Below are 25,913 nucleotides of genomic sequence, written 5' to 3' on the forward strand. Positions count from 1 at the left end.
TGCATTTACTAAAATGAGTAGTAAAATGATAAGATATTAAGTCTCGTTTTCTGGGGAAATAAATAAAATTAAGTTTTTGCTTAAAATAAGCTAAATTATCTGTCAATGGGGTCAGAAAAATAATCTTGTTTCTGTTTAAATTAAGATTATTTTTCTTACCCAATTGGCAGATATTTTTGCTTTTTTTAAGCATCAACTCACTTACTTTTTATTTATTTCCCCAGAAAACAGGACATATTAATCTTGTCATTTTACTCTTCTAGTTAATGCATCTTGATTTTGATATCTTCATTTGTATATATTTGGACTGGAAACGAGACAAAAATACTAAGTATGAAAAGCATTTCTGCAGTGTAGACACCATAAAGGCTCAAGTGAAATCGTGTGACATCACTTTGATCAAAATAAGGCCAAAATTGTTTTGGAGATCACTTCTGTAGTTCGAAACAGTTTGCCAAAGCAAACTTTCCAGAAAAGTTGACTCGGACTGGTAAACATCGTCGAATTACCATTGGTCCGTGGCGATTACATAATAGGTAGGCGTGGCTCTGAGGCTCTGCTTTCTTTGAGGTGGAAACCTCTGGTTCATTTCTTCTGTAAAAACAAACTGGAGAGCTGCTTTATAGTAGATATTGAAGTTGTAATTCTAATTGAAAGCAACACTTTTTTTCTTGCTTAATACTGTAAAGCTGGTTGCTTTGTAGCAATCTAGTGTATAAAGTGTTATATAAATAAACTAGTGCTTTCAAACTACGTTTTTGAGACTGCGTTTTTGTCTTTGGTTCACTGCAGTTTTAAGGAGAAAATTTTCAGCAATGGTGTTGACTTACGAAGTTGCACATGGTTTGTCTTAAAGCATATTAAAAACACCACATAGACATAAACAACATTAAAAGCTTGATTTTCACCACAGGGGGACTTGAATGACAGACAGCAGCTGGTTTATTAGGCTGCCGTCACTTTAAGACCTGACGCACATGACGTGGATCTGACACAAATCCCATTTTCTCACAACTGTTTATGTTTATTTAAAACTTCATATAACTAATATAAGACTGTTCTTACGAGATACTCGACAAAACATGCATTTTGGCATAATTTTGTGTTTTTGCCAGTTCAAGCGCTGTCTGAATCGGCTTTCTGTGCGTGCGCGTGTGTGTGTGTCACACAGACAGGAGATTCACAGATTATTTTGTGTCTTATCACGCTTGAACGATTTAAAAGCATTTGCATGAATAAGAGCATGATCAGTGCCTTAAGAATTTTATTGATGCTTTAATTCAAAGCATGCAGTGTTTATTGCTAATGAAGAGCATTTAAGTTTCTGATTTCAGATCCTATTTCAGATGCTGCATTGGAAGTAGTTGTCTAGGTAGGCAGAAGGCCGCTCTATGGGGTTTGGAACAGAGCTGATGACCAGAGACCTTCAAGCTGTAACGTAGCTTTCATGCGGATGTGTGTCAGTACCTGAAGAAGATGTCTCTGGGCTTCCGTCCCGACCGTGGATGGACCAGCTGTTCTTTGAGGGAGTCCAGTGAGCAGTTGTAGATGTAGATGGGGCAGCGAGGTCGAGTGGCGTCGGTGCCGCTCTGCTGAGACGTCTGTCTGCTGAACGTGATGTGACAGTCTCGCTTCTGAGGCTCCATAAACTGCACACCATCCTTCTCTTCTGAAGCTAAACGTTATGGGACACAGTTATGGAGATAAAAATCTCTCCCAGATATGTTAACTTGTTATGTTAAGCCATGTTAAGTTTTTTATATTGTATTTTAGTTCAGTTAACATTTAAATAACGAAAAAGTTCTTTAATGGTTTTAGTTAACTGTAACAACCCTGATGCACACCCATAGGAGGCCGGGCCCGCCCCCAAAAATCCTTGTGTGTGTGCGTGTGTGTGTGTGTCATGGCAATGCATATCCCTCTGTTGACTGCTTTAAAATGCAATGTTTGAGTGATGCTTCTGGTGTTACATCTAATATGTTGTATAGTCAAGTGTTTTATGGATATTCATACCATTGCTTCTATGTAATGTGGTGTAGGCTATAGGCAACCTGGTCATATTGCTGTTGGTTATGTTTAACGTGATGATTAAGTGGTGCACGGATAGAGTATACGATTATTATAAATATACGTAATGTAGGCTAATAATAATTGTACCCTCCCATGCATTTCATATTCATATGACGGATCTGCCCTGATGTGAAATGCCTGTAAACTCCCTTGTTTGGTTTTGGTTTCTAATATTACTGCAACTTTGTTGTGTCAAACCTGCATCGCCTGTGTTCATGCTGGCCAACGCTGCTTCTGGTTTAGCTGTGGACCCCTCTCTGGACGCAGGGTGGCCCCTGACATCTTCTCCATGTTGACCATTGGCTGAACTGCTGATAGAGTCTGCCTGTGATTGGCTGTTGCCGTGGCTACAGGTCTCCTCCTCTCCCAGGAAGCTGCCGTTGATTGGAGGTTCGCTTTCCAGCCCAGATGACATCAAAAGCTGCACATCTGCAGTCAAAATAAAATATATGTGTGTGTGTGCGCATTTATACATACAGTATGGGAGTGACCACATTCTGCTACTATTATTATGCAAATATTTTACAAATGTAATGCAATAACTGAATGATCATTAGACTACAGCAATAAAAACTTAATATTTATGATGAATTTAATTCATAATTATTATACATTAAGAAACATGAATATAATTATTAATAACAACAACAGTAACAACAATAATTTATATTAATTCATATTTATATATGTAACACTTTTTCTAGCAATCTATATGGTTTCAAATTTATTTTCATCGTTTTATTTTCTCTAACATTGGCATTTACAAGTATTAAAGACCTACCAAATGGTAGTTTGCTACATTCTCCAGTTGGTAATATTAGTTTGGTAAACTGTGGGCATGTTTCTTGTTTTCAGCCAAGAATGCATGTGGCTAAATAGAAAGCATTAATCTCATGATGTGTGCAAACATAAAAGGACTACTGAGGTCTAATTGGTGTGGCATTGACAGATGATGCACCTGTAAATGTAGCTGGCAGGAAAGTGAGCAGGATCTGCTGATGGCTGATGTATTTGGCGTAACATTTCCAGTGTGGAGATAAGCCGTCTTCCTCCAGGCCAGCTGGCTCGTCATCCACAAGATCTGCATTGCTGAAACTCTGCCAGGAACAAAGAAACACACACACTGTAACCACTCTGCCAACAACAGAAAGATAAATACACTACTGTTTAAAGGTTTGGGGCCAGTAAGATTTTTAATTTTTTTTCAAGAAATTAAAACTTTTATTCGGGATGCATTAAATCAATCAAAAGTGATAGCAAAAGCATTTATGATTTTACAAATTACTAGTCAAAGACAGTGGGGTTGTCCCAATTTGCATAATTACGCACTATTCAATGCTTGTTTTGTAGTATAAATAGTGCAAGTAGTGCGTTCACACTGAAAATTAAACAAAAAAAGGTGCACTTTAAATACCCGGATGATGCACTTAATTAACCGAAAAAACGAAGTGTGGAATCGCTTCATGTACTCGACAGCACAGCTTAAATTACATGGTTGAATGACAAAATAATAGACACACAATAATAGCACATTGTGCATAAATGCATAGTTTATAAGTGCATAGTGTATAGCGTGTCATTTGGGACGCAACTAGCTTTTACACACGTGTGGACGGGCATTTGAACTCTAGTGGAGATGTAATATGAGATGACATACCTGTAGTGTGCTGGAGGAGCCCGTCACATCTTTACTGCTTCCCATAGTGTGGAAAGAAAGAACATTGTCCTGCCTCTCCGAAGGCTTCAAAGTCTCTTCTGAACACACACACACACACACGCACACGCACGCGCACGCGCACGCGCACGCGCACGCACACGCACACGCACACGCACACGCACACACACACACACACAATGAGAATAATAATCTCTTCTTATGTCACTATCAATTGCTAATGAATCACTTAAAGCTTCATTGAGGATGTCTGGCATCCATTAGTATTAAGTCTTTCAATTACGCTGGTTTTTAATCATCTACTTAGTTAAAAAAATTTGTTTGTCCTTCACTGATCACAATGCTATTCAATTTATCAAAGACTTTAGCAAGAGTAAATACAAACAACAAACAATCTGTTGTTGTTATCCATTTCCACTTTCCAGAAATTAAAGAAATGTTCTGGGTTTAATACAACTTCAGTTCTATGAGGACAAGCTTAAGCAATAAACCCCAAGAAGCCGTGGTTTAAAGTGAATTTAGCTCTGTTATAGTTCGGAGCACTATCCTTCCTGAATCCTGGTAGTTAACCACTATTAATGGAGTATAGACTGATGTGGATGTGCCTGAAGCCGAATACTATGTTCGGAAAGGAAATTACGTATTTTTCTGAATTTGAGAACAATATATTTCAATGCTTTTGCATTCTCTCGCAATTATATAGTTGGGTAATTACATTTTATCTAATTTGCAGTTATCAGGGAGGCGCTATCAATATACAGGGCATTGAAATCACTTTTGAATGCAAGTTCACTCAAATTTGCCATCGCGTTTACTCTGTGTATAGGGAGGTGTGTACTCTTTGTATAGGGAGAGAAGATCTTTGTCAATGTCAATCAGGATCTGTTGCACACCAAATCCTCCAAAATCATCCTGTCAGTCATCTCTACTAACTATGTTAACATGATAAGTGAAATCTGATGTATTGTAATGTAACCGACTACCACAGCCGACCTAATTGTAGTCCCTTTAGGGGCTCATGTTTACATTACTCATTTTCTGTGCCTTTCCGAATTCAGATATAGGCTTCAGGCACATCCCTATACCATTCAAAAGTTCGGGGTCGGTAAGATTTTTTAACGTTTTTGAAAGAAGTCTCTTGTGCTCACTAAATCTGCATTTATTTGATCAAAAATACAGTAAAACTGTGAAATATTATTACAATTTATAATAACTCTTTTCTATAGGAATATATTTTAAAATGTAATTTATTCCTGTCATCAAAGCTGAATTTTCAGCATCATTACTCCGGTCTTCAGTGTCACATGATCCTTCATAAATCATTCTAATATGCTGATTTGATGCTAAAGAAACATTTATTATTATTATCAATGTTGAAAACAGTTGCGCTGCTTTATATTTTTATGGAAACTGTGATGCAATTTTTTTCCAGGAATCTTTGATTAATAGAAAGTCCAAAACAACACAAGTTAACATTAACTAAGATTAATAAATGCTTTAGAGGGATTTTTCATTGCTAGTTCATATTAAATAATGTAGTTAACTAATGTTATCAAATGAACCTTGTTGTAAAGTGTTACCAAAAAATCTTACCCCACACTTTTGAATGGTAGTGTAATTTGTGTTTGCCTGCATGATTGTCATATACACCAGAATTTAAAAAAAAATCCAGTTAAATCACCTTTAATGACAGGTAGTGAGAATGGAGCCACATGACCATCTCTTTCCCGCTCCAGGATGTGATGCATGAACACCACATGATCCTCGTCGGTCAGTGGGATCTCTCGATCACTGAGCTCGTTCTGCAGAGAGCTGTGGAAGAGGCTGAGGAGGAGGTCGTTGGGCAAAGAGGAGGCACTATGGGATACATCCGCCTGCCCCTCTGTAGCAGAGGTCAAAGGTCAACAGAAACACAGTGAAAACACACCCTGATTTGATGGTTGAATAAAGGAATATGGGTAACACTTTACAATAGGTTTCATAGTTAACATGAACTAAGAATGAACAATACTTTTCCAGCATTTATTAATCTTAGTTCATTTTAATTTCAACATTTACTAATACGTCATTCAAATCAAAAGTTGTATTTGTTAACATTAGTTGTCACTGTGAACTAACATGAACAAACAATGAACAGCTGTATTTTTATTAACTAACATTAACAAAGAATAATAAATTCTGTAACAAATGTATTGCTCATTGTTAGCAAATACATTAACTAATGTTAACTAATGAACCTTATTGTAAAGTGTTACCGTAATATGAATGCATGTAAGGACAGGATGAGGGTCGAGGTGATTGGATGATCAAGTCGTACCTCGGCTAAAGGTGTAGAAGAAGAGCTCTATCTGCTGGCACTTGGGCAAGAGTTTCATCAGGTCGAACTGGAAAGGCACAGTGTGTATGCAGTCATCAGCGGCGGCGGCTGGGACCTCGCCTAGAAGAGTTAGCACATCACACTGAGCATGCAAACTGACTGTGACTGTGTGCAGGAGACAGCTGATGGTGGACGCTTGTACCTGGAGCATCTTTGAGGCTGTTGAGAGGGCACACCTGCTCTTTATTCTGACACAGCTGAATGAGGTATTCAAAAGTGATCATCGTGCTCATGCACGACAGATCACGTGGAAAAATCTGAAACGGAGAAGAAGAAAAAAACAATTCGTAAGCTTTGGCCTTGCAAGTTCTCAGCAAAAATGCCTGAATACATTAAAGTCAACTTGAAATAAAAACTGACCCCATTTACTAAATCTTTCTAGTGTTATTGAGCAAAATTTATTATAGTAAAAGAAAATCAATCTCTCTTCAAAAAGTCAGAACCCTCTCCATCTCTGAAACTGAAATAAACAAATACTACACGAGCAGATTCTACAATAATAAACAATTCTTGCCTTAAGCCCTATTTGTTTGGTCGTTCTTTCTCATATGGACGTCTGTAAAAATAACTCACAGCACAATCACGGCTCCTTGGTTGACTAGTAAACGTATTATTCATACAAGCCCTAATTTATATAAATGTATATAATGCATACATTAGCATTGCATTGTTTACCTGTTGCTGCCCATTTTAAAAAGCTTTTGATTTTGTGCACTTTTATTAGTTTTTTTAACAACTCCGTTTCGCTGTAGTGGAGCGGATTTAAGGAAATATCCGTTTTTACCATCCAATGCCACCTTATTTTCTGCATATTCACTGAAAAGTTCACTCAGAAATAGATTATAGAACTTAAAAGCTTTGTCTGCCAATTTATGAATGCTCGTGTCAGGGGTAATTATAGTTAAACTAAAACCATAAAAAAAAGGTTATAATAAGATGTAACATTTCTTTTTCATTTAGTTTAACTTGATGTACTAAAATAACTCAAACTAAAGCTGAAATACAAATTAATAACAATATAGACATTAAAAAAAATTTAAAGCAAAAATATTAAAATACTAATTAAAAAATATTAATAAAAACTATAATAGTATCTCAATGATCCAAAAATAAATCTGTCTCATGTAAAATTTATATTCTTGATCACTCAAGTTCCAGATTTTGTAAAACAGGTAGAATTACTAGGCATTTATTAGAGCTGCACAATTCTGGACAAATTGAGAGTGATGATTTTTTTGTTTCAAACTGAGATCACGATTCTAAACAGACAACTAAACAAAAGAATGTGTAATTTAATAGAGGTTCTGACAAAATGTCCATTGCTGCAGTCTATTTAAAAATGATTAATTAATTAATTAGAATGAATAATAAAAATTAAAAATTAGTTTTGAGTGAATGATTCAATGACTTCATGAATCACTTCAATGATTAATACTTCACATGCTTCATTACAGTATGAATCAGCGTTTTTGAACAAATCTCTTGAATGAATGAATCATAACAGTCACTTGGTCACAATGTAATCGATACAATCATTTGAAGTGCAAAGTTACTTATAAAAGGTGATGCACTCTATTTTGATCGTTTCCGTAGACATCAGTGTTTTTTATCGGAACTATTAACTTTTATCCCATTACTTCTGTGATTGTGATTTTGTGATTGTGACTTCAGCTCTTTTTTGTTTTTAAATTGTTTTTAATTCTGTATAGCCGTATACTGTATATCTGTGATTGAATGTTATGCATGGACATGATATGATATCGCTTTTGCATAAGCAGAATTTAGGAATTGGTGATTTGCTATTTTGCACAGTTCTCTGAGTAGCCTTAATGTTTTATGTACTTTTTTGTCTTTAACTGTTTTAACCCTATACCTGTGCTATGTCTCTGTTGAAATCTTCATGTAGCAATCTCTTTATCCAAAACTAATTTCTCCTTGGGGAGACAAATAAGGATACTTTGACTTTTTTATAATTTAACATATTGTAAGACTGAAATAACAATACCGTGTGGTTGAAAAGACTATTTGTGAAGCGGTTTCATAGATATATATGACAACTGCTCTCTCTGGCTCAGCAGCAGTGCAAACAGATTTGAGAGTTCGCTGTGATTGCAATTGTCAAAGGTTTAATAGACAGTTCTGAATCATTGTCATTTAGGAATAAGATTATGTGGGTGTTTGAATCGGGATCGTGATTAGTCGTGCAGCTCTAGCATTTATTATTTGAGTTTATTCTTCAATGGCGATTGATGTGTAAGTGAAGGTGAGGATGTGGTGCTGCTTGTTACTGACAGCCTGAGGAATCTCCTGGTACGTGAGGTTGTGAAAGTGTCGTTGCTGGTCCAGTGAACTGCAGACGGATCCACTCTGAGGCTCAACCCAGCACTCCGTCACCAGACTCAGCTCGGTGTCCACATCTATGGCCTCCACTTCAGTATCATTGTCATCATCTGTGGAGAAACTATGGGCACGACGGCAACAAGAGTTAAACCAAATGCCCACTTCAAGACTATTCTCTTCTGTACTCTTCTGGTCTATTAATTGACTTGTAATTGATGCACCTAGTATATGATTAGCTCTGTGAAGTGAGGATTTAACAATATTTAAATATATATAATTGGTTTCGGTCTTGTACTGTGCGCTGAGCATTACGCATCTATTCTAAATAGGGCTGTGAAACCATTAATCACGAATAATCGCATCCAAAAGAGTACACACACATACATGATGTAAATACAAACTTTTATTTTGGATGTGATTAATCGTTTCACAGCCCTAATTCTAAACCATTAAAGCATAGGAAACATTCAGCTGAAGCCATTTAATCCTATAAAGCCAACTATATCATATTTGATGTGCACATTTCTAAGGGTCTTATCAACATGATCAAAACTTTGCTGAAAATCCTGCTGTACACAATCTACTACATGCCTTATGTCATCTGATTGATAGTTTATCCTGTACGATAGTCTAAAACGTCCTTCAGGTCATGGTTCTTTTTTTTTCTTTTGTTCAGTGAAATCTTTGATGATTTTTATAAAGTAAAGATAAAAATAAATTTAATATTGTTAGTAATATTGCATTTACTAGACATCATGTTAAAATGTATCCATTATGACACATCAGGCTTTTCTCAGTCATTTGTTTGTTTTGCATTGCATAATTTTTGTAAGACATATTATTGTTAACTGATATTTACATGATTTTATGAAAGTAGTTTCAATAATGTTATAAAGATCTCATGGACTTACATTACAAGCTATCAGAAATCCATCTTTTAGCCATACAAATATCATATCGTATATTTCTGCTCCGTTTTGTCCTACGAGCTCCGTTTTCGAACTATATCATACATATATGAGCCATAAAAGCCTAATGTATTAAATATGATACTCAACAAAAACACATATGCAAACTTTTTTTGTGTTAAGTTGTGCAAGTAATCATTTAATCCACGGCTAGCCTTTTATTAGGCCTATCCTGCTTATACCATGGTCATTTGCCAGCATTGACAACATAAAGCTGTTATTGATGTTTATCAATAACAATACTTGATGGGAAGGGAATTCAACTGACTTGGAACTACCTGTGCATTAAACGGTTTTATTGCACACCTTTGAGCCAATCAGAATTGAGTATTCAGACAGACCATGGTAAAAAGTAAAATATTTTTATATTTAAATTATATTTTTCTGACTATGATTTCATATTTCAGGCTTTACAGGGTTAAGGATTTAGCAGTGGACTGAAACTCAAGTTTCTCATTACCTGTCCTTGGTAGAAGTGTAATGAGGTGGAAATAAGATGTACTGGACTATGCAGGTGTGCTTTTCTCCATCCAAATCAGCTGGAAGACTCTGCGTACACAGTAGTGGCTGAAAGTTAGCAATGGATCGCCAACAAAAATGCTACAACTGGGATATACTAGCAGAAAGTGTTTATTCTTTCACCTGCATTGGCAGCTCTGTCACCATGTTGACGATACCCTCCCCGCTGGCAGCAAAATGGAAGCCTTCAGACAGACGAATACTGTGCAGACAGCATCAAGTAGCAATTAGCAATTTTGTAGATGCTATTATACAAAGTTGCTTATTTTGGATTTACATTACAAGCTTTCGTAATTTGAATTGTATCCGAAGTTGCTTATTGCAGGTCATTTCTGTTTCAGACTCACTCAGAGAGCATGGAGAGGATATGAGCGACTGCATGCAGCGATACAGCGGTTCCCGGCCCGTTCTGCACGGCCCAAACCCAGCGCTGGTGAAGGAAGTATCGGGAGAGCGACGCCACGGTGGAGGAGGCCGTCCTGCTGGCAGCCATGCTGAGAGGGGCGCCCATGATGGCCGGCTGGGCGAACGGCTCCATGTTTAGGATAAAAGGGGTGCGGAAATCTGACGGAAGTTTCTCGTACCTGTAGCAGGACGTCAGAACAAGATTAGGAGCCAGATTTGGGCCCGAGCTGAAGTCAATGTTGTAACTGTAAAATTAAAACTATTAAAAATTATTTTTGTTAATTGAAAAAAGTTAGAATTAAATTTAAAAATTAGATGAAAAACTTAAAATTATAATTGTTGCCTATACGGTGAAGTACTAAAATGACTAAAACTGAAATAAAATAAAGACTTAAATAAAAATATATTTTAAAAAAATTAATAAAAATGATAAAAGCATATAACAAAATTACTGAAACAAACTGCAATTAAATTGAAAACTGAAAACATAAAAATAATAAATACTTTATATATAACAATATAACGTGTATATATATATATAAAACAGTATATATATAACAATAATAATTAAATAACTTTGATTAAAGTCTACATGTTCGCAAACCATTGTACTTATATAACATAATGTGACATTTTGGTGTAAAACAGAATATTCAATGAGAAAAGCATGAATCTTTGGAATTTAATCCAGTTAATCAATCAGTAATTGATCATGAAAACTGTAGGAGTTAAACTCCTATAGGAGTTCAAATAAAAAAATTTAAAAAATGGTGTCAGCCAAAAAGAAAAGCCATTAGAAAATAAGGTCAATTTTGACGTGAAGTTGACTGTAGCACTGTATAACTTATCAAAATAACAGAAATGAGATTGATAATTGTTTTATGTTTACGTCACTGACCTGATCAGTAGTTTTTCAAGAGGTTTGTTGAGCACCACCACACACGGCCGGTCAGAGAGCGCCGGTTTGGGCACCGGAAGAGGCGGAGACTTGGAGGGTGAAGCGTTACCCAGAATCTTCCGTTTGGTCTTTGGTGTGGCCTCCTTATTCTGGACTCGATGAGGGAAGCGCAGCCGCAGAATCTGCTCTCGAAGTTCATCCACAATCTACAAACAGAGTCAGAGTGACAAACACTCATTCTTACGTATGTGCGGCCTTGCTGTACTGTTCTGAAAACAGTTTTCACATCAAATGAACTGAACTCGAGTGTGAAAAACGCTGCCTCACCTTGTTCCTGGTGTGTGCAAGAGTTCCTATTGGGAAGCCCAATCGCAGCACCATGCAGGGAGCTTTAGAGATCAGACGCACCAGATAGAAGGAGACGGGCGGCAACTCAGAGGCACTGTGGGAATAATGCTTGTTAAAACACTGCTCTGTAAATCTGGCAAAAGTACTGTGCATGTACCTGTAAATAAGTTTGACGTATGAGTATCCCTCCACCAGGACGAAACTGCTCCAGTCCCTGAGCAGCGAGGTGAGCGCAGAGTGAGAGATGCGACACTGGACGGTGCTGAATCGACCATTACTGCCAGCGTTGTGCACGTGCTTCGGGACTGGGCTGAACAGAGAGACATACAGCAAATAGAAAATTACTGAACACTTGTTGAGTTTTTATATGGAGCACTACTTGTATTTCTAAACCAAGTATCTCTCTTTTTATACCAACTCAACTTGGTGTCACCTTAAAGGGATAGTTCACCCAAAAATGTAAATTCTGTGAGTGAGTTAGCGTAGTGTGATAGCGTAGAGCTTTGTCACACGTAGGCTCACTATTGGCCGACGCTGGTCATGTGTGTGATGCGTGTGACGTACAACACAAAACGGCTACGCTGTTACACTAGTGAACTGACTCGAGGCCCACAGAGAAGGAAATGAATAGTTGAAATAAAGTCGTTATTTTTGTTTTTTTTGCACACAAAAAGTATTCTCGTCGTAACTTAAGATTGAGCCACTGTAGTCACTTGGACTATTTTAACGATGTCTTTAATAACTTTTCGGGGAACAAGTGTCAATCCCTTTAGAAGCCTATGGAGGAGTGATCCAGCTCTCAGATTTAATCAAAAATATCTTAATTCGTGTTCCGAAGATGAACGAAGGTCTTACGGGGTTGGAACAACATGAGGGAGAGTAATTACTGACAGAATTTGCATTTTTGGGTGAACTATCCCTATAAAAGGAAAGCCATTTCAGCACCAAACATGCACCAATGAATTGTTTGCAATAAGACGTGTAGTAAGAAAATATGGTCAGTTTTGACATTTTATATGGACCAGGTCTCTCTCTTTTTTCACACAGACTCAAGTTAAATCTTTTGGGGTAACATTCCCAACACTAACCGGACTAAACTATATTGACCTAAACTATACGCTGACCGGTCCAGGCTGTGTTCACTCACATGTCATGTTCCAGAATGATAGCGATGCGATGCATGTGCAGCCAGCGCTGCCAGAAGTTAGCGTCCATGGACAGGATTGGCTTCCAGTAAGAGGCAAACTGCGACTGGCTGGAGTCTTTAGAGCCACTGTGCTGGAGGGAAAGGACCTGATGGAGAGCAGGATTGTGATTAGTAGGGCTGAACGATAATGGAAAATAATCTAATTGCGATTTTTTTAACCAACATTGCGAATGCGATTTAATATGTGATTACTTTAAGTTCTTTACCTTCTGTATTAGTCGACAAAGACAAGCAATAAATCATTGTACAGTAGGGATGGGAATCTTTAGGCAGCTCATGGTCCGATCTAATTTTTTTCTTATTAATTAATCTTAATAATACTTAAAATATGTATTTAATTACATGTGTAAATATACATACATTAAATATCAGTGTTTCCCCTACAATGTATTCAGCAGCGGCGCAGTGCCGCTGCAAAATCTTTCCATGATCAGCAACATAACGACATTCACTTCATTCACTTACACACCTAAAAACACTGTCATGGCGACCGGCGGCGCTGCATGCGGTGGCTCTGAATCCCCTTGTTAACAAGGAGGAAAGAGCCACATATGGAAATATTTTCGATTAGACTAATGTCACGTTGCCATAAGGGGGCATTCACATAGCACGTTTTTTGCGCGTGCAAATTCATTATTTCAAATGCGGCCGGCGCGCTCGTTTTTTCAAGCGCGCCTCTGTTCATGGTTATATAGCAACGACAGACGCCACGGGAGAGCATGCGCTTGTGGAAAGGAGAAAGCGGTACGAACTGCGCTCTCCATGAAGACGAGGAAGTATCACCTACTGCTCATAGTCCTGATAGTTAACGTTAAATCATATTTAATTTTTCAGATGAGTCTACTAAACTTGTTGATGTCCTTCAGAAATCATTCTAATATGATGATACGTGATGCTCTTTTTTTTTTAAGATTCTTTGATTAATAAAAAGTTAAAAAGAACATCATGTAATAATATTTCACTATATTAGGCTACTGTTTTTTCTGTATTTTTGATTAAATAAATGCAGGCTAGATGAGCATAAGACTTCTTGCAAAAACTAAAAATACCCCCAAAATATCATTCAATTACCCAAGAGCCTTATAGATCTTCTATAAAAAGCCAAGAAAAATTAAGTGCTCACAGATTGGGTGTGGCCTCTCCCATTAAGATAAAATTTTCAATAAATTGTAAATAAACTTTTTCTGGGTTGTGCCGTTTCATTTTTCCCCTAAACAATTTCTACCAAGCTGAAAATGAACACAAAAGAAAACATGAACAATCCTGTCTAAAATTATAAAATGAAGGTTTCTGTTTGTGACTGCAGTTCAAGGTACGTGCTGCAATAATCATGCCTTGAATCAGTTGATGGTATGTCATATTTGTTTTTCTCAAAATGTCCATTTCTATCCATAAAACTTGCCAGAAGTCATGGTTTAAGGGGTTATTTTTTTTTTTTAAATCTTCCAGGGTGCATGCCACCGGACCCCACCACGCGCGGCTTGGTAACAGCCTCGGGCACGTAACAGCACCACTGCTGGAAAAATTTCTAGGGGAAACACTGAATATATATATTAATTAAACCAATTACATGTAAAGAATTTTAAATGGGCTATAAACTAATATAGCTTCAACATATAAAAGCTAGTAAATAAAGAGGAACAAAAAAAAAAACATTACAAGCAATAAACAAAGAGTGCTTTCAGTATTTAAAAGTAGGCGGTCTGAACGTTTTCCATTCAAGAGCTGGAGTGATTTTCCCCCTATACGATAAATTGCATTCACACTAATGCACATATTTCTTTTTAAATTGTAAATGTGGTTTGTCCTGTTGGTTTGAGATATAACTGACCGTGTTTACATTAATTTCGCGTCAAAAGCATTTTGAGATGCAAGTACATTTACCCAATGAGTCGCTCACAGCTGCTTGCACGAGCACTCTTCACAAAGCGCGCGTAAGTATTTTAAAATGAAAGCAGCTTTCTCAGTGATTTTCATAATTTTAATATATAAGCCAACTGCATTCCAAAAGACATAAATAATGCCTTTGTGGAGCATTTGTAAGGAAAATTCCGGCGGCCAAGACCGCGCACTGCAAGAGTAACATCAAAGCGGCAAAACCTGTGCAATGAAGCCCGCGACTGTCCTTGTAATTTGCTTAAACCCCGAACTTTATGAAAGCTTATTTTTCGGAAGGTTCGAGCGGTGTTGTGTGTGTGTGTGTGTGTGAGAGAGAGAGAGAGAGAGAAATTAGAAGCAAGCAGAATACGGTTGTTTCTAAAGCACGCGCAGGGTCATCACTCATGTGTGTTTAAAAACTAAGCTCAGATTCGATTCTGAAATTCTCTGAATCAATCCAGAATTGTTGTAGAGAGAATAAATAACACAATATCACATACATTACAAATAAACTGTTCTTTCCTGTATGCCAGACCTATGCGTAGCGTGCCAAGTTGATGCTTGATTTGCAGACTGCTTTTCTCTCGCGTGTAACGTGACCAGTGTAATCGCAGCTTTTGCGGTTACAAAATCGCATTTCATCATATCGCGATATTATCGCAAATGCAATTAATCGTTCAGCCCTAGTGATTAGCATGTTAATATCACCAAAACAATAATATTGAGTAATATTAACATTATTACAATTTAAAATAAATATTTTCTATGTGAATATATGTTCAAATGTAATTTATTCCTGAATTTTTTGCATAATTACTCCAGTCTTGAGTGTCACATGATCCTTCGGAAATCATTCTAATACGATGATTTTGTGCTCACTCACCGGTGTGGTCGACCCAGGTGGGATGTAAAACAGAGGAACACCATTTTTTGTGCTTTCGGGGATGGTGTAATGTTCTGGGATAGAATTAAAGGATTGCAGGTGCACTAACATCTGGTCTGTCTGATTTATGCTGTTGAGAACAAACGACGTACAGCATTACTATGACATCAAACTAAAACTGACAGCAAAGCATCTAAAATCTTCCTTCTGCAATCGCTGTTCAAGTTAACCCAGAGTTTAAAACAGAGATCTGACCTCTGCAGAGTGTTCCAGAAGCGACGGATGACAGACGTCCGGTAGGGGCTTGTGATTGGTTTCCGCATGGTGCAGCTGATGTCATGGAGGATGTCATAACTGCCCTCCATGGTCACCTCCACCCAGGTGGTGCGTTTGATTGGATCCAGGGGCCAGGACGCCACGGCAAGGTACTCGATGCGCATGTTATGCTTCCAGAGGAGGACAAGCTTCAACTCCAACTGACTTCCTCCTTATAGAGATGATTAGATAATTACATGATTATTGAGAAATCCCAATTACCTATTTCAAGGCTGCATTAAAGGTGCAGTGTGTCAATTTTAGCTGCATCTAGTGGTGAGGTTGCGAACTGCAACCAACAGAAGTTACGATGGCCGACAGGAAAAGATGTCGTCGTCTAAGACAGCAGAGATTTCAGAGGTTTCTTCACAAAGTTATTGATGATTGATGTTATTGCAAATATTATTGTTACTTGTTCATCATTGTGTCAGTGTTTTATTCACTGACTTTTAGCTTGCTTCTTTGCACAAAGAACAACATAGTGATGAAACACGTTAGTCCGTTTAGGGCTCCTCAAGAAACATGTCTACTCAAAATAGTTATTTCGATGCAAAGGGACCCGCGGTGTATGTAGATAGAAATGGCTCATTCTAAGGTAATAAAAACAGAACGGTTCATTATGTAAGGTCTTTATACAACACTGAAAACATAGTTATGTATATGATATTGCGTTTCTGTCAACAGATCCTCCTAAATATTGCACAATGCACCTTTAAAGGTGAAGTATGTAGTTTCAGTGACACTAGTGGCACCAAGCGGAATAACAAAAAATAAAGCATATTTTTATACGCCCTTATATGATGTTACATGATGAAGCTCCTTCGGGTACTTGTGAAGAAACGTCTCAACAGGTAAAATTAGGCTACTTGCAATAAAAGGTCCAACGTATTAGGAATACTTTTAGCTGTGTTTCTATGTGTCATGAGTTATAATAAACCCATCCATTGATCTGCACCAGTAGCATTTGTTTAAATGACGCGCCACAACTGTTTGAGGTTGAGTAATTATTTAAACGGGTACATTTGAATCTGAACGAGTGCATGATGATGCTGTATGGTAATGAAGCGTCCATTGTTGCGTGCTGCACTGCAATGCAATGTCAGTATGCTTTGCTGTGTTCATGATCGGTTTAATCTTTGAAGGTCTAAATGCAGTGAATTTTGTCTTGCACTTTTGTAACTGAGGATGAATTTCTTTTCCCATCTAGCCATGCCGCAAACTCACGCTATAAGTTAAGAGGATGTATTTTATCATAAAAAATCTTACATCCTTCACCTTTAAACACCCAATTTGCATAAGATCAAGTATATTTCAACATTCAATACCATACCTTATGAGGTTAAAGTACCTTTAGTGATGTTAATCTCTCGGATGGTGTATCCCTCTCTCAGTCTGATAGACAACACACTGATCAAATCAGCATGCACTTCCTTCTCAGTGTGTTTCTTCCTGCGCATCACTAAGGCAGGGTTTCCACTGGCCGACACCAGGTGTTCATTAAAGAGCCTGTGCTGGGAGACTAGAAGCACAGGGATGACACAGGTCAGTCATTACAGTGCTGTTTGCATAACCTAATGTGTGTGTGCATATATATCTCAAAGATATATCAATTTGTATATCATATATCAATTAATGTGCCATAATGGATAATTACAGGTGAAACTCGAAAAATTTGAATACCGTGCAAAAGTTATAATTTTGATGATTATGGCTTACCGCTTATGAAAACCCCAAATTCAAAATCTCAGAAAATTAGAATATTACATGAAAATAATTTAAAAAAAGATTTAAATACAGAAATGTTGGCCCTCTGAAAAGTATAATCATGCATATGTATATAGTTATATATACTAAATATATTAGTTTCACGTTTTAATTTGAATTACTGAAATACATGAACTATTGCACAATATCCTAATTTATCGAGTTTCACCTGTATATGCCAATCAAATCCTAGGTGTATCTAGACTTTTTATAAGTGAAAGTAAAATCAAGTGCAGATCCATGCAGTCACATGTTTCCTTTCAAAAATGACTTAGCATCTTTAAACATTGCAAAAGGAAATAAGCAGATGACCGACTGAAAAACATATGACTAACTTTTGACCATATCTCATGAGCATTTATGAAATTGCCTCTAATGTGTTTGTAATGGGAATGCAATTTTGCTTAATAGTGAGGCAGAACTGAAAGTTCACAGACAGGGTTAAGATACCGAGCGCTGAGAGCTGTTATTGATTGCTTTGCTATCTGATGATGTATGGTGAAATAACAGTGTTTTGAGTGGACAGAGCAATCCTCTCTTAGAAATATAAGCGCTCAAACATCTCTGAATGCTTTCCTTCCTTTTCAGATCTCATTTTGCCTAATAACTAAAATACTTCATATTTTTTATATACATTTTAAATATGAGGGAAGCACAAAACTCTAAACATGGTTAAGGAATTTATCTGACACAATTATTTGGCAAAAAAAGGCAAACTACAGCTACAGGTTTTATTTTACTATGCAAAAAAAAAAATGCATAGAAAAACAAAAAGCAAACAGCATGCATTGACTACAGCATAATCAATTATTAATATTTTTTGGTTCTCTCTTGTTCCTGCATGTGTTCATAATTTCTTTGTATGACAGCCTGGCTAAAAATTATGTCAGCACAATTTCATTGCATAATCACAAGTAAAACAATTGACTCCAAGCACAACTATACAATATGCTAAGAAAAGGTTTAACACATTTATAATAATTTCAAATAAAGGGTGAAGATGTATATTTTTCTAGGCCGGACATCATTTTTGGCCACTACCACTAGTATATTTCCTATTTTAAAGATACTGCAGGCTCATATTTCAAGAAAAAACATGGACAGTTTAAAATGCTAAAACAATGAAATACTCAGCAGGACCTTCTCTTAAGCCTGAGTTGAGCTTACAGCAGTAATACTCTGGGTTCATGGACTCGCCGGTCCTCAGGAAGGAGTATGTGAGGAAGGATCGGTGGTAAGCGTTCATCTCCACGCCGGTCGAGTCGGACTCGGGACACATGGACAGATAGGAGCCAAAGGTTGCCATGGAGATGAACTTCATCAGCTCCACGTTGGGGATGTAGCCAAAACTACAGTCGTAGGAGTACGCGCCGCCCACCTGAGAGAAACAGTAGAACAAAAGGGTGTGTTATGCATTATAACAGACCAGTTACAAAGTCAAACTAAATCTACTGCAATTTACACTATTGTTCAAAAGTTTGGGGTCAGTATGTTTTTCGTTTTTTTTTTAAAAGAAATTCATATTTTTATTCAGCAAGGACACAATTAAAAATCGATGAAAAGTGACAGTAAAGACATGTTTAATATCACAAAATATTTCTATATCAAATAAATGTTTTTTTTTAAACACATAAATGTTTGAGCAGCAAATCAGCAAATTATTGATTTCTGACGACGAATCATGTGACATTAAAGAAAATTCAGCATTGAATCAGAGATAAAAATTACACTTCAAAATTTAATCAAATATAAAACACTAACTGGTATTTTAAATTGTAATAATATTTCACTATATTACATTTTTTTCCGTATTTATAGATCAAATAATCGCAGCCCTGATAAGCAGATTTTTTCTTTTTTCTTTTAAATCATACCGACCTCAAACTCTTTGAATGATATTGTAAAGAGCATTAGTATATTTGTGGCAGTCAGACTGAACATGAACATGGATCTGAGCAGTACTTGAACAAAGGAACAGGCGATGGTTCCACTTCTCAGCTGGTTCAGCAGAGTTTCACACACAGCTACATCAGGAACGCTCGTCACTCCATCTGTGATGATTATTATTCCTGCAGGACAACACAAAAGATGATTATTTGTACTTTATGCATTAGCATTCATACTGCCCATTCAGCAGCGACACCTTTTGTTTTGTTCTTACGTGTCATTTAGCCATGGGTAAATGACGTCTTTAAAATCATTCATAGTATAATTAATTTAGTTTCTGGGTGGACTGATTAAAACTAATGAATACATGTAAAATAAATGGTTTGTAAGGGTGTGTTGTTCATACTTGTAGTTCAGTTCGCTTGGTTTTGTTTGGTCCGGACCACAGAAAAAATAATTTAGTCCTGTTCTGCTTAGCGTTCACATTACCGAACATCCAGAACAATGCTGTGTTCTGGGCTAAATGTGCTCATTGTATATGCGTAGCTACATATGATGGTATTTTGACCAGCTGAGAACTCGTGAAGAGCTTATAAAATGTGTAAAGGAGTCAAAACAGCGGCAAGAATCCCTCAGTCACACACAAAACAAGATGTGCAGACGCGGTTCTGATGACTGTACTGAACTGTGATAATAAAAATAATTTGTTACATTTATATAGCGCTTTTCTGGATACTCAAAGCACTTTACATTGAAGGGGGGAATCGCCTCGACCACCACCAGTGTGCAGCATCACCTGAATGATGCGACGGCAGCCATACTGCGCCAGAACGCCCTCCGCCCACCAGCTAACTGGTGGAGAGGAGACAGTGATGAAACCAATCAGTATATGGAGATGATTAGGAGACCATGATGGACAGAGGCCAAGGGGCAAATTGGGCCATTTTAATGACCACAGAGAGTCAGGACCTCGGTTTAACGTCTCATCCGAAGGACGGTGCTCTTTGACAGTATATTGTCGGTATGGGGTGAGCGCTCCCTACTGGCCTCACTAACACCTCTTCCAGCAGCAGCCTGGTTTTCCCAGGAGTCTCCCATCCAAGTTCTGGCTCAACCCTGCTTAGCTTCAGTGGGCAACCAGTCTTGGGCTACAGGGAGATATGGCTGCTGGCTATGGACAACATCGCGACTATGACTAGAAAAAACAGGTCTGATTGAGCATTCTGTCCTTTTTAGGCGCTTATCTTGTGACATCATGTCCTGTTTTTGATCCGTTTACATGTCTTTGGTCGAACCCCACCAGAGTTCGTTTGGAAGTGGATCAAGACTCATCTTTTCAGCGTCTCGGTCCGCTTGTTTGGTTCAGATGGCAGCGTTCACACTTAATCAAACAGAGCAATCGCACCAGATTTCGTTTCAATCCAAATAAACACGCCAGGTGTGAACACACCCTAAATGTGATGCTCGCTGGATTTCAACATCATGTGGGGAGCAGGATGCTTAGAGACACTGACCTGCACCAGAGTTTGGAGGCAGAAGTTGCAGCGCCAGAATCCCCTGCCTCACCATGCTAACCAGCCCCACATCTGCCGTCACCATCGAAACCCCCGGCTTCCTCTGAGACGGCTCCTCCACAGCCTCATTGGAGAAGGACTGATAAACAGATCCATTGAACTGAAGAACATACAGAGAGATGTTTTTTTAGACATAAAGTGTGTAATGTAACAAATCTTTTTACAAACATGCACTACTGTTCAAAGGTTTGGGGTCGGTAAGATCGTTGATTGTTTTTGGAAGAAGTCTCTTCTGCTCACCAAGACTGTGTTAATTTGAGCAAAAATACAGTACAGACTATTGTGAAATATTATTACAATGTAAAAAAAAAAACTGTTTATAATGTGAATATATTTAAAATTTAATTTATTCCTGTGATCAAAGCTGAATTTTCAGCATCATTACTCCAGTCGGTTTTTATTTTTCAGTATTTTTTGATGAATAGAAAGTTCAAAAGAAAATATTTGAATTAGAAATCTTTTGTAACATTCTAAATGTCTTTACTGACATGTTTGATTAATTGAATGCCTCCTTAATGAATATATGTATTAATCTCGCAAAAGAAATCTCACTAACCCCAAACTTTTGAATAGTAGTGTGACAAGACGCTGTAAAATTACACATGCACACTAATTTGGCAACAACATATGAGAAGTTATGCAAAAATAGCACAGATGATTCAGTGATTTTACCGATGATAAGTTTTGTTTCATACCAATAAATAACATTTAACCAGGGCCTAAAACTAACTTTTTTCCACTCCCGCAAAAGGCCGGGGACTTAATGTATTGGCCATAAAAAAAGGCAGTAATGACATTCACAATTCCCTATTCTAGCCTAACTAACAAATATAAGATTAGAAAGACAAGTAAACAGTCAGTTATAAAATAAGAACTAATAATCAAATTACAAGCAAAAGCACAAATAAATACAATATAACAAAGATACAAATGAAATAAACAGAGCTTCTCAGGTTTTTCAGGTACAGGAATTAAAGTAAGCAAATGTAAAGTAACCGCATATTCTTCATTGCATAAATTAGACATCCTTATTAATGTTACAAAAGTTATTCAGTCAATAGAGGTAAGTGATTTTTTTCTTTGTCTTTTGTTGTTTGATTAACATTAGAAACAGGGTGGGCAGGAATATTAGGCTGCTGTCACTTTAAAAAGCCAATGCACGAATCGAATATACTGATTCAGATACAGATACGTTAACTTTCTCAACTGTTTACATTCACTTAAGACATAACCGACTATGTTTACTAGGATACTCGTTGTTTTTGACAGTTTTGTGTGAATTTGTCCACTCCAGTGCAAGAAGACGTGAAACAGAGCTCAGTTTAGTAATTGATCGCAGCTTTCTGAAGGAAATGATCTTCCTTTAAGGTCTTCTTGCGCTTGAATGTTTAAATTGTCAAGGCTCCATCAACTGTCCTGAGTGGCGTTCATGTTTGTTCACTTTTATGCATTGTTAGAACTCATAAAAATGTTACCGGCAAACTGGTGAGGGGCACCATTTCATACACCGGTTTTTACTCGCATTTGGCACTTGGTTAATTTTAGGCCCTGCATTTAACTTTGGTAAAATTGCTGTAATGCACTGCAATGGGTCTCTTGCTGCTTATTGCATGCCTGTATAAAAAGCACAAGCGCTCTTGCCTGATTGTGCTGCTGCTGTAGGACGTCAGCGATGCTGCTCTCCACGGCTCTCAGCTGCTGATAGATCTGATGCAAGAACTGCTCCAAATCCATACAGTCCAGCTGACAGCCCTGAACCAATACCTGATGGGCAGAATAGAATAGAATAGAATAAATTTTTATTTGGCTCACCAAACATACAAGACAGATAGACATAAAAACAACGTCTCAAACATAGTAAAGGAAATATAATAAAAAGATACAATGTAAATTAAAGCTGCAAGCAGCATTTAGCGGTGTTCAAGCAGTTAAGGCATTGAAGATTTTTAACCACACAAGCATCAAAAGACATTAAGTTTTATGTAGCAAGCATTTAACCACTGACATCATAGATGGAATCGACCATGTTTTAGCATGATTTACCATGATATACCACATTCTAGAATGATTTATGATGGTTTTGAACATTATGATATGAACATTATATGATCGTAGATGGAAAAGACCATGTACAGCGAATACAGGCAATTTACCATAGGAAATACATGGTTTTGAAGCTTTTTAACAGTTATAGCGCCACCTATGGTCCGATCTCCATGAAACTTTGCATGCTTCTTCGCCATGTTATGACACATATGCTCAGCAATTTTTGTGAAGTTCTGAGTTTTTATTTATGATTTATAGGCTTTTGACTGTATTTTGCCACGCCCCTTTTCTAAATGACCCTGTTACAGCCACCCAATAGCAAATTTTCAACTTTTTTTCGATAATTATTGATCTAGAGAGTCCAGAGAATAGGCCTAGACTGGTTTGGTTCCGATCGGGCGAAAAACCAGGGACTAGTTCGCAAAAGTGGGTTTTGGACAAAATCCGACATAACTTTTTTTTTTTTTTTTGCTTAAATCGAAATCGGAGATATACATATTGTCCGTATTAAGCCAAGGATCACAGTGGTGTAAAAAGCTTGAGGCTACCTATGGGCCAATTGGGGTCATACTCTGATAGGTTCTCCCCAAAAGTGTGACCTACCATCTGGCCAAGTTTCAAGTCTCTAGGCCTTACGGTTTGGGCTGCACGATGCGTTTTAGGTTTTTTTTCAAATAGCAATTACAATAGGTTTTCAGCACTTCGTGTTTGAACACCTAAATATCATAATGAAAATAAGTATACTTTAAATACATCAAGATAACTCGTTTGTTGTTGTCACTTGGTTTGTTTAAGGATACTAATCATGAATCATGGCATATAACCGGTCAGAAAACACGTTCAACTAATGTGCATTTATAGATTCACAATGACCAGATAATCCAGACCTGATGAGAACTAAGGCCAATGATGGAGGAATACGCCAGAATAGTGATGAAGATCTCTGGCTGGAACACGTGATCAGTTCCTGGGACTTTAAAGGGTTTTGCCAGACCAATCAAGCACCGAGACAGAGCATGGAAGACTTCGTCAAAGATCATCTCTCCTGTGCTGTCATCCTGAAGACAAGCAACATATGACAACGCACTCTTAAAAGAGCTGATTCCACTTTAAACATGCCACTGAATGTGATGGAGGCGATTTCTTACCACGATCCCGGTGGACGGGCTCAGGTCCAGCTCGATGATGAAGCGGTACCTGCGAGCCAGGAAAGTCACGCGTGTGGAGGGAACCAGCAGACACGAGCAGGACGAGGGAGGAGAATCCGACTGCCATCCTTTCGGGATGATGCTCAAAACATCCAACTCATTCTCTGAGTTCAGCTGAGGAGATGCAACACAAACATGACCAGACACACACACACACACACACACACTCACAGGGTATGTATGATGAGATAAAATGTCATGTGATCCATTAAGATCTGAACTGATCTGGGTGAAATCTACTGTTTGCTTTTTCAAGGAATAGAAGGAAGGCCTGAGACATGCATGGAAAGATAATAAAAATAGAATTTATTAAAGTATGATTAATAGGCTGGTATTTGACCATTTTGAGGTTATTATTATCAGCTAGTATATATATATATATTATACCAAATAAGTGTTCATTTCATTTAATGACTTTGGCAATTTCATTTTCCATCATTAAACATACACTACCATTTAAAAGTTTGGGGTCAGTAAGTTTTTTTTAAAAAGAAATTAATGTTTTTATTCAGCAAGGACATGTTAAATTGATCAAAAGTGGCAGAAAAGACATTTATAATTTTGCAAAAGATTTGTTTCAAATAAATGCTGTTCTTTATATTCATTAAATAATCCTGAAAAACATGTCATGTTTTCACAAAATTATGAAGCGGCACAAATGTTTTCAACATTTATAATAATAAGAAACTACATTTCTGAAGGATCATATGATACTGAAGAGATGAGTAATGATGCTGAAAATTCACCGTTTGCATCAGGAATTAATTACATTTTAAGATATATTCAAAAAGAAAACAGATATTTTTAATGGTAATATTTCAGATCAAATAATTCGATCAAATAAATGTAGGCTTGGTGAGCAAAAGAAACTTCAAAAACACTAACTAACGCCAAACTTTTGAACGATAGTGTATCAGAAGTAAATCACATATCAGTCACCATTGGAAAGCCATCAGTCGACCACTAAGTAACCCCAGTCTGTCTCTTACCAGCTCAGACGGTGGACTGGGCCGAACGACCTGATTGAGACGGCTGAGGAACCAGGACAGACGCACGTTTCGTGATATCCTGTACTCCTCTTTCATCAGCAGGTACACCTGCTCAGCCTCCTCCACCTTCACACAGAAAACACACTTCATTACAGGAGCAAAAACAAAACATGAACATCTCAAAAACTGCCTGGTCTTTGGCTTTTGAAATGAGAGACGATCTGCTTTTAGAAAGGTACAAAGGCAATAATGATCCTCATGGTGTTGAATGTGTTATGCGGTACAGTAAATGTTTACGATCTAACTACAGTATCACATATACAACAGAAGCATAGGATCATGGCACAGTGCACAATCGCATCTGTAACAGAAATTAACCAGCAAATTCCCCAGATATTTTAAATGTTTGGAACATAGTAAAAACCTCTGTTTTTTTATGTACATTTCCAGTTCACAAATTCAAAATAAAGGCCCTAGTGCAAGTTCATTAATACACAGGCTGGAGAGGATTATATATATATATATATATATATAGTACAATGGGGTTCAAAAGTCTGAACCC

General features: G+C 37.4%; 1 protein-coding gene across 31 annotated transcripts in view; it reads right to left on the reverse strand.

The window, feature by feature from the left end:
- The window catches only part of szt2 (SZT2 subunit of KICSTOR complex), a 115,753-nt gene that overhangs the window by 88,616 nt on the left and 1,224 nt on the right, over positions 1-25,913 (reverse strand). For 23 of the 31 annotated variants that reach the window (XM_077199830.1, XM_077199844.1, XM_077199850.1 and 20 more), the window contains exons 2-26: positions 25,352-25,477; positions 24,303-24,476; positions 24,042-24,212; positions 22,750-22,872; positions 21,049-21,208; positions 19,610-19,716; positions 18,788-19,025; positions 17,232-17,402; positions 15,824-16,055; positions 15,569-15,698; positions 12,748-12,893; positions 11,758-11,910; positions 11,580-11,694; positions 11,253-11,458; positions 10,297-10,533; positions 10,073-10,151; positions 9,891-9,979; positions 8,415-8,583; positions 6,265-6,379; positions 6,063-6,182; positions 5,427-5,627; positions 3,728-3,825; positions 3,029-3,167; positions 2,269-2,499; positions 1,468-1,675 (exon numbers count right to left, since the gene is read on the reverse strand). In XM_077199830.1, the coding sequence (XP_077055945.1) occupies positions 1,468-1,675; positions 2,269-2,499; positions 3,029-3,167; positions 3,728-3,825; positions 5,427-5,627; positions 6,063-6,182; positions 6,265-6,379; positions 8,415-8,583; positions 9,891-9,979; positions 10,073-10,151; positions 10,297-10,533; positions 11,253-11,458; positions 11,580-11,694; positions 11,758-11,910; positions 12,748-12,893; positions 15,569-15,698; positions 15,824-16,055; positions 17,232-17,402; positions 18,788-19,025; positions 19,610-19,716; positions 21,049-21,208; positions 22,750-22,872; positions 24,042-24,212; positions 24,303-24,476; positions 25,352-25,477 (3,938 nt within the window). The remainder of the gene's footprint in view (positions 1-1,467; positions 1,676-2,268; positions 2,500-3,028; positions 3,168-3,727; positions 3,826-5,426; positions 5,628-6,062; positions 6,183-6,264; positions 6,380-8,414; positions 8,584-9,890; positions 9,980-10,072; positions 10,152-10,296; positions 10,534-11,252; positions 11,459-11,579; positions 11,695-11,757; positions 11,911-12,747; positions 12,894-15,568; positions 15,699-15,823; positions 16,056-17,231; positions 17,403-18,787; positions 19,026-19,609; positions 19,717-21,048; positions 21,209-22,749; positions 22,873-24,041; positions 24,213-24,302; positions 24,477-25,351; positions 25,478-25,913) is intronic. The other 8 variants (XM_077199854.1, XM_077199835.1, XM_077199856.1 and 5 more) reach the window with 1 other exon arrangement.

This window comes from Siphateles boraxobius, unplaced genomic scaffold (assembly GCF_051911475.1).
Source record: "Siphateles boraxobius isolate OS27281-9 unplaced genomic scaffold, OSU_SipBor_1 41, whole genome shotgun sequence".
Taxonomy (NCBI): domain Eukaryota; kingdom Metazoa; phylum Chordata; class Actinopteri; order Cypriniformes; family Leuciscidae; genus Siphateles; species Siphateles boraxobius.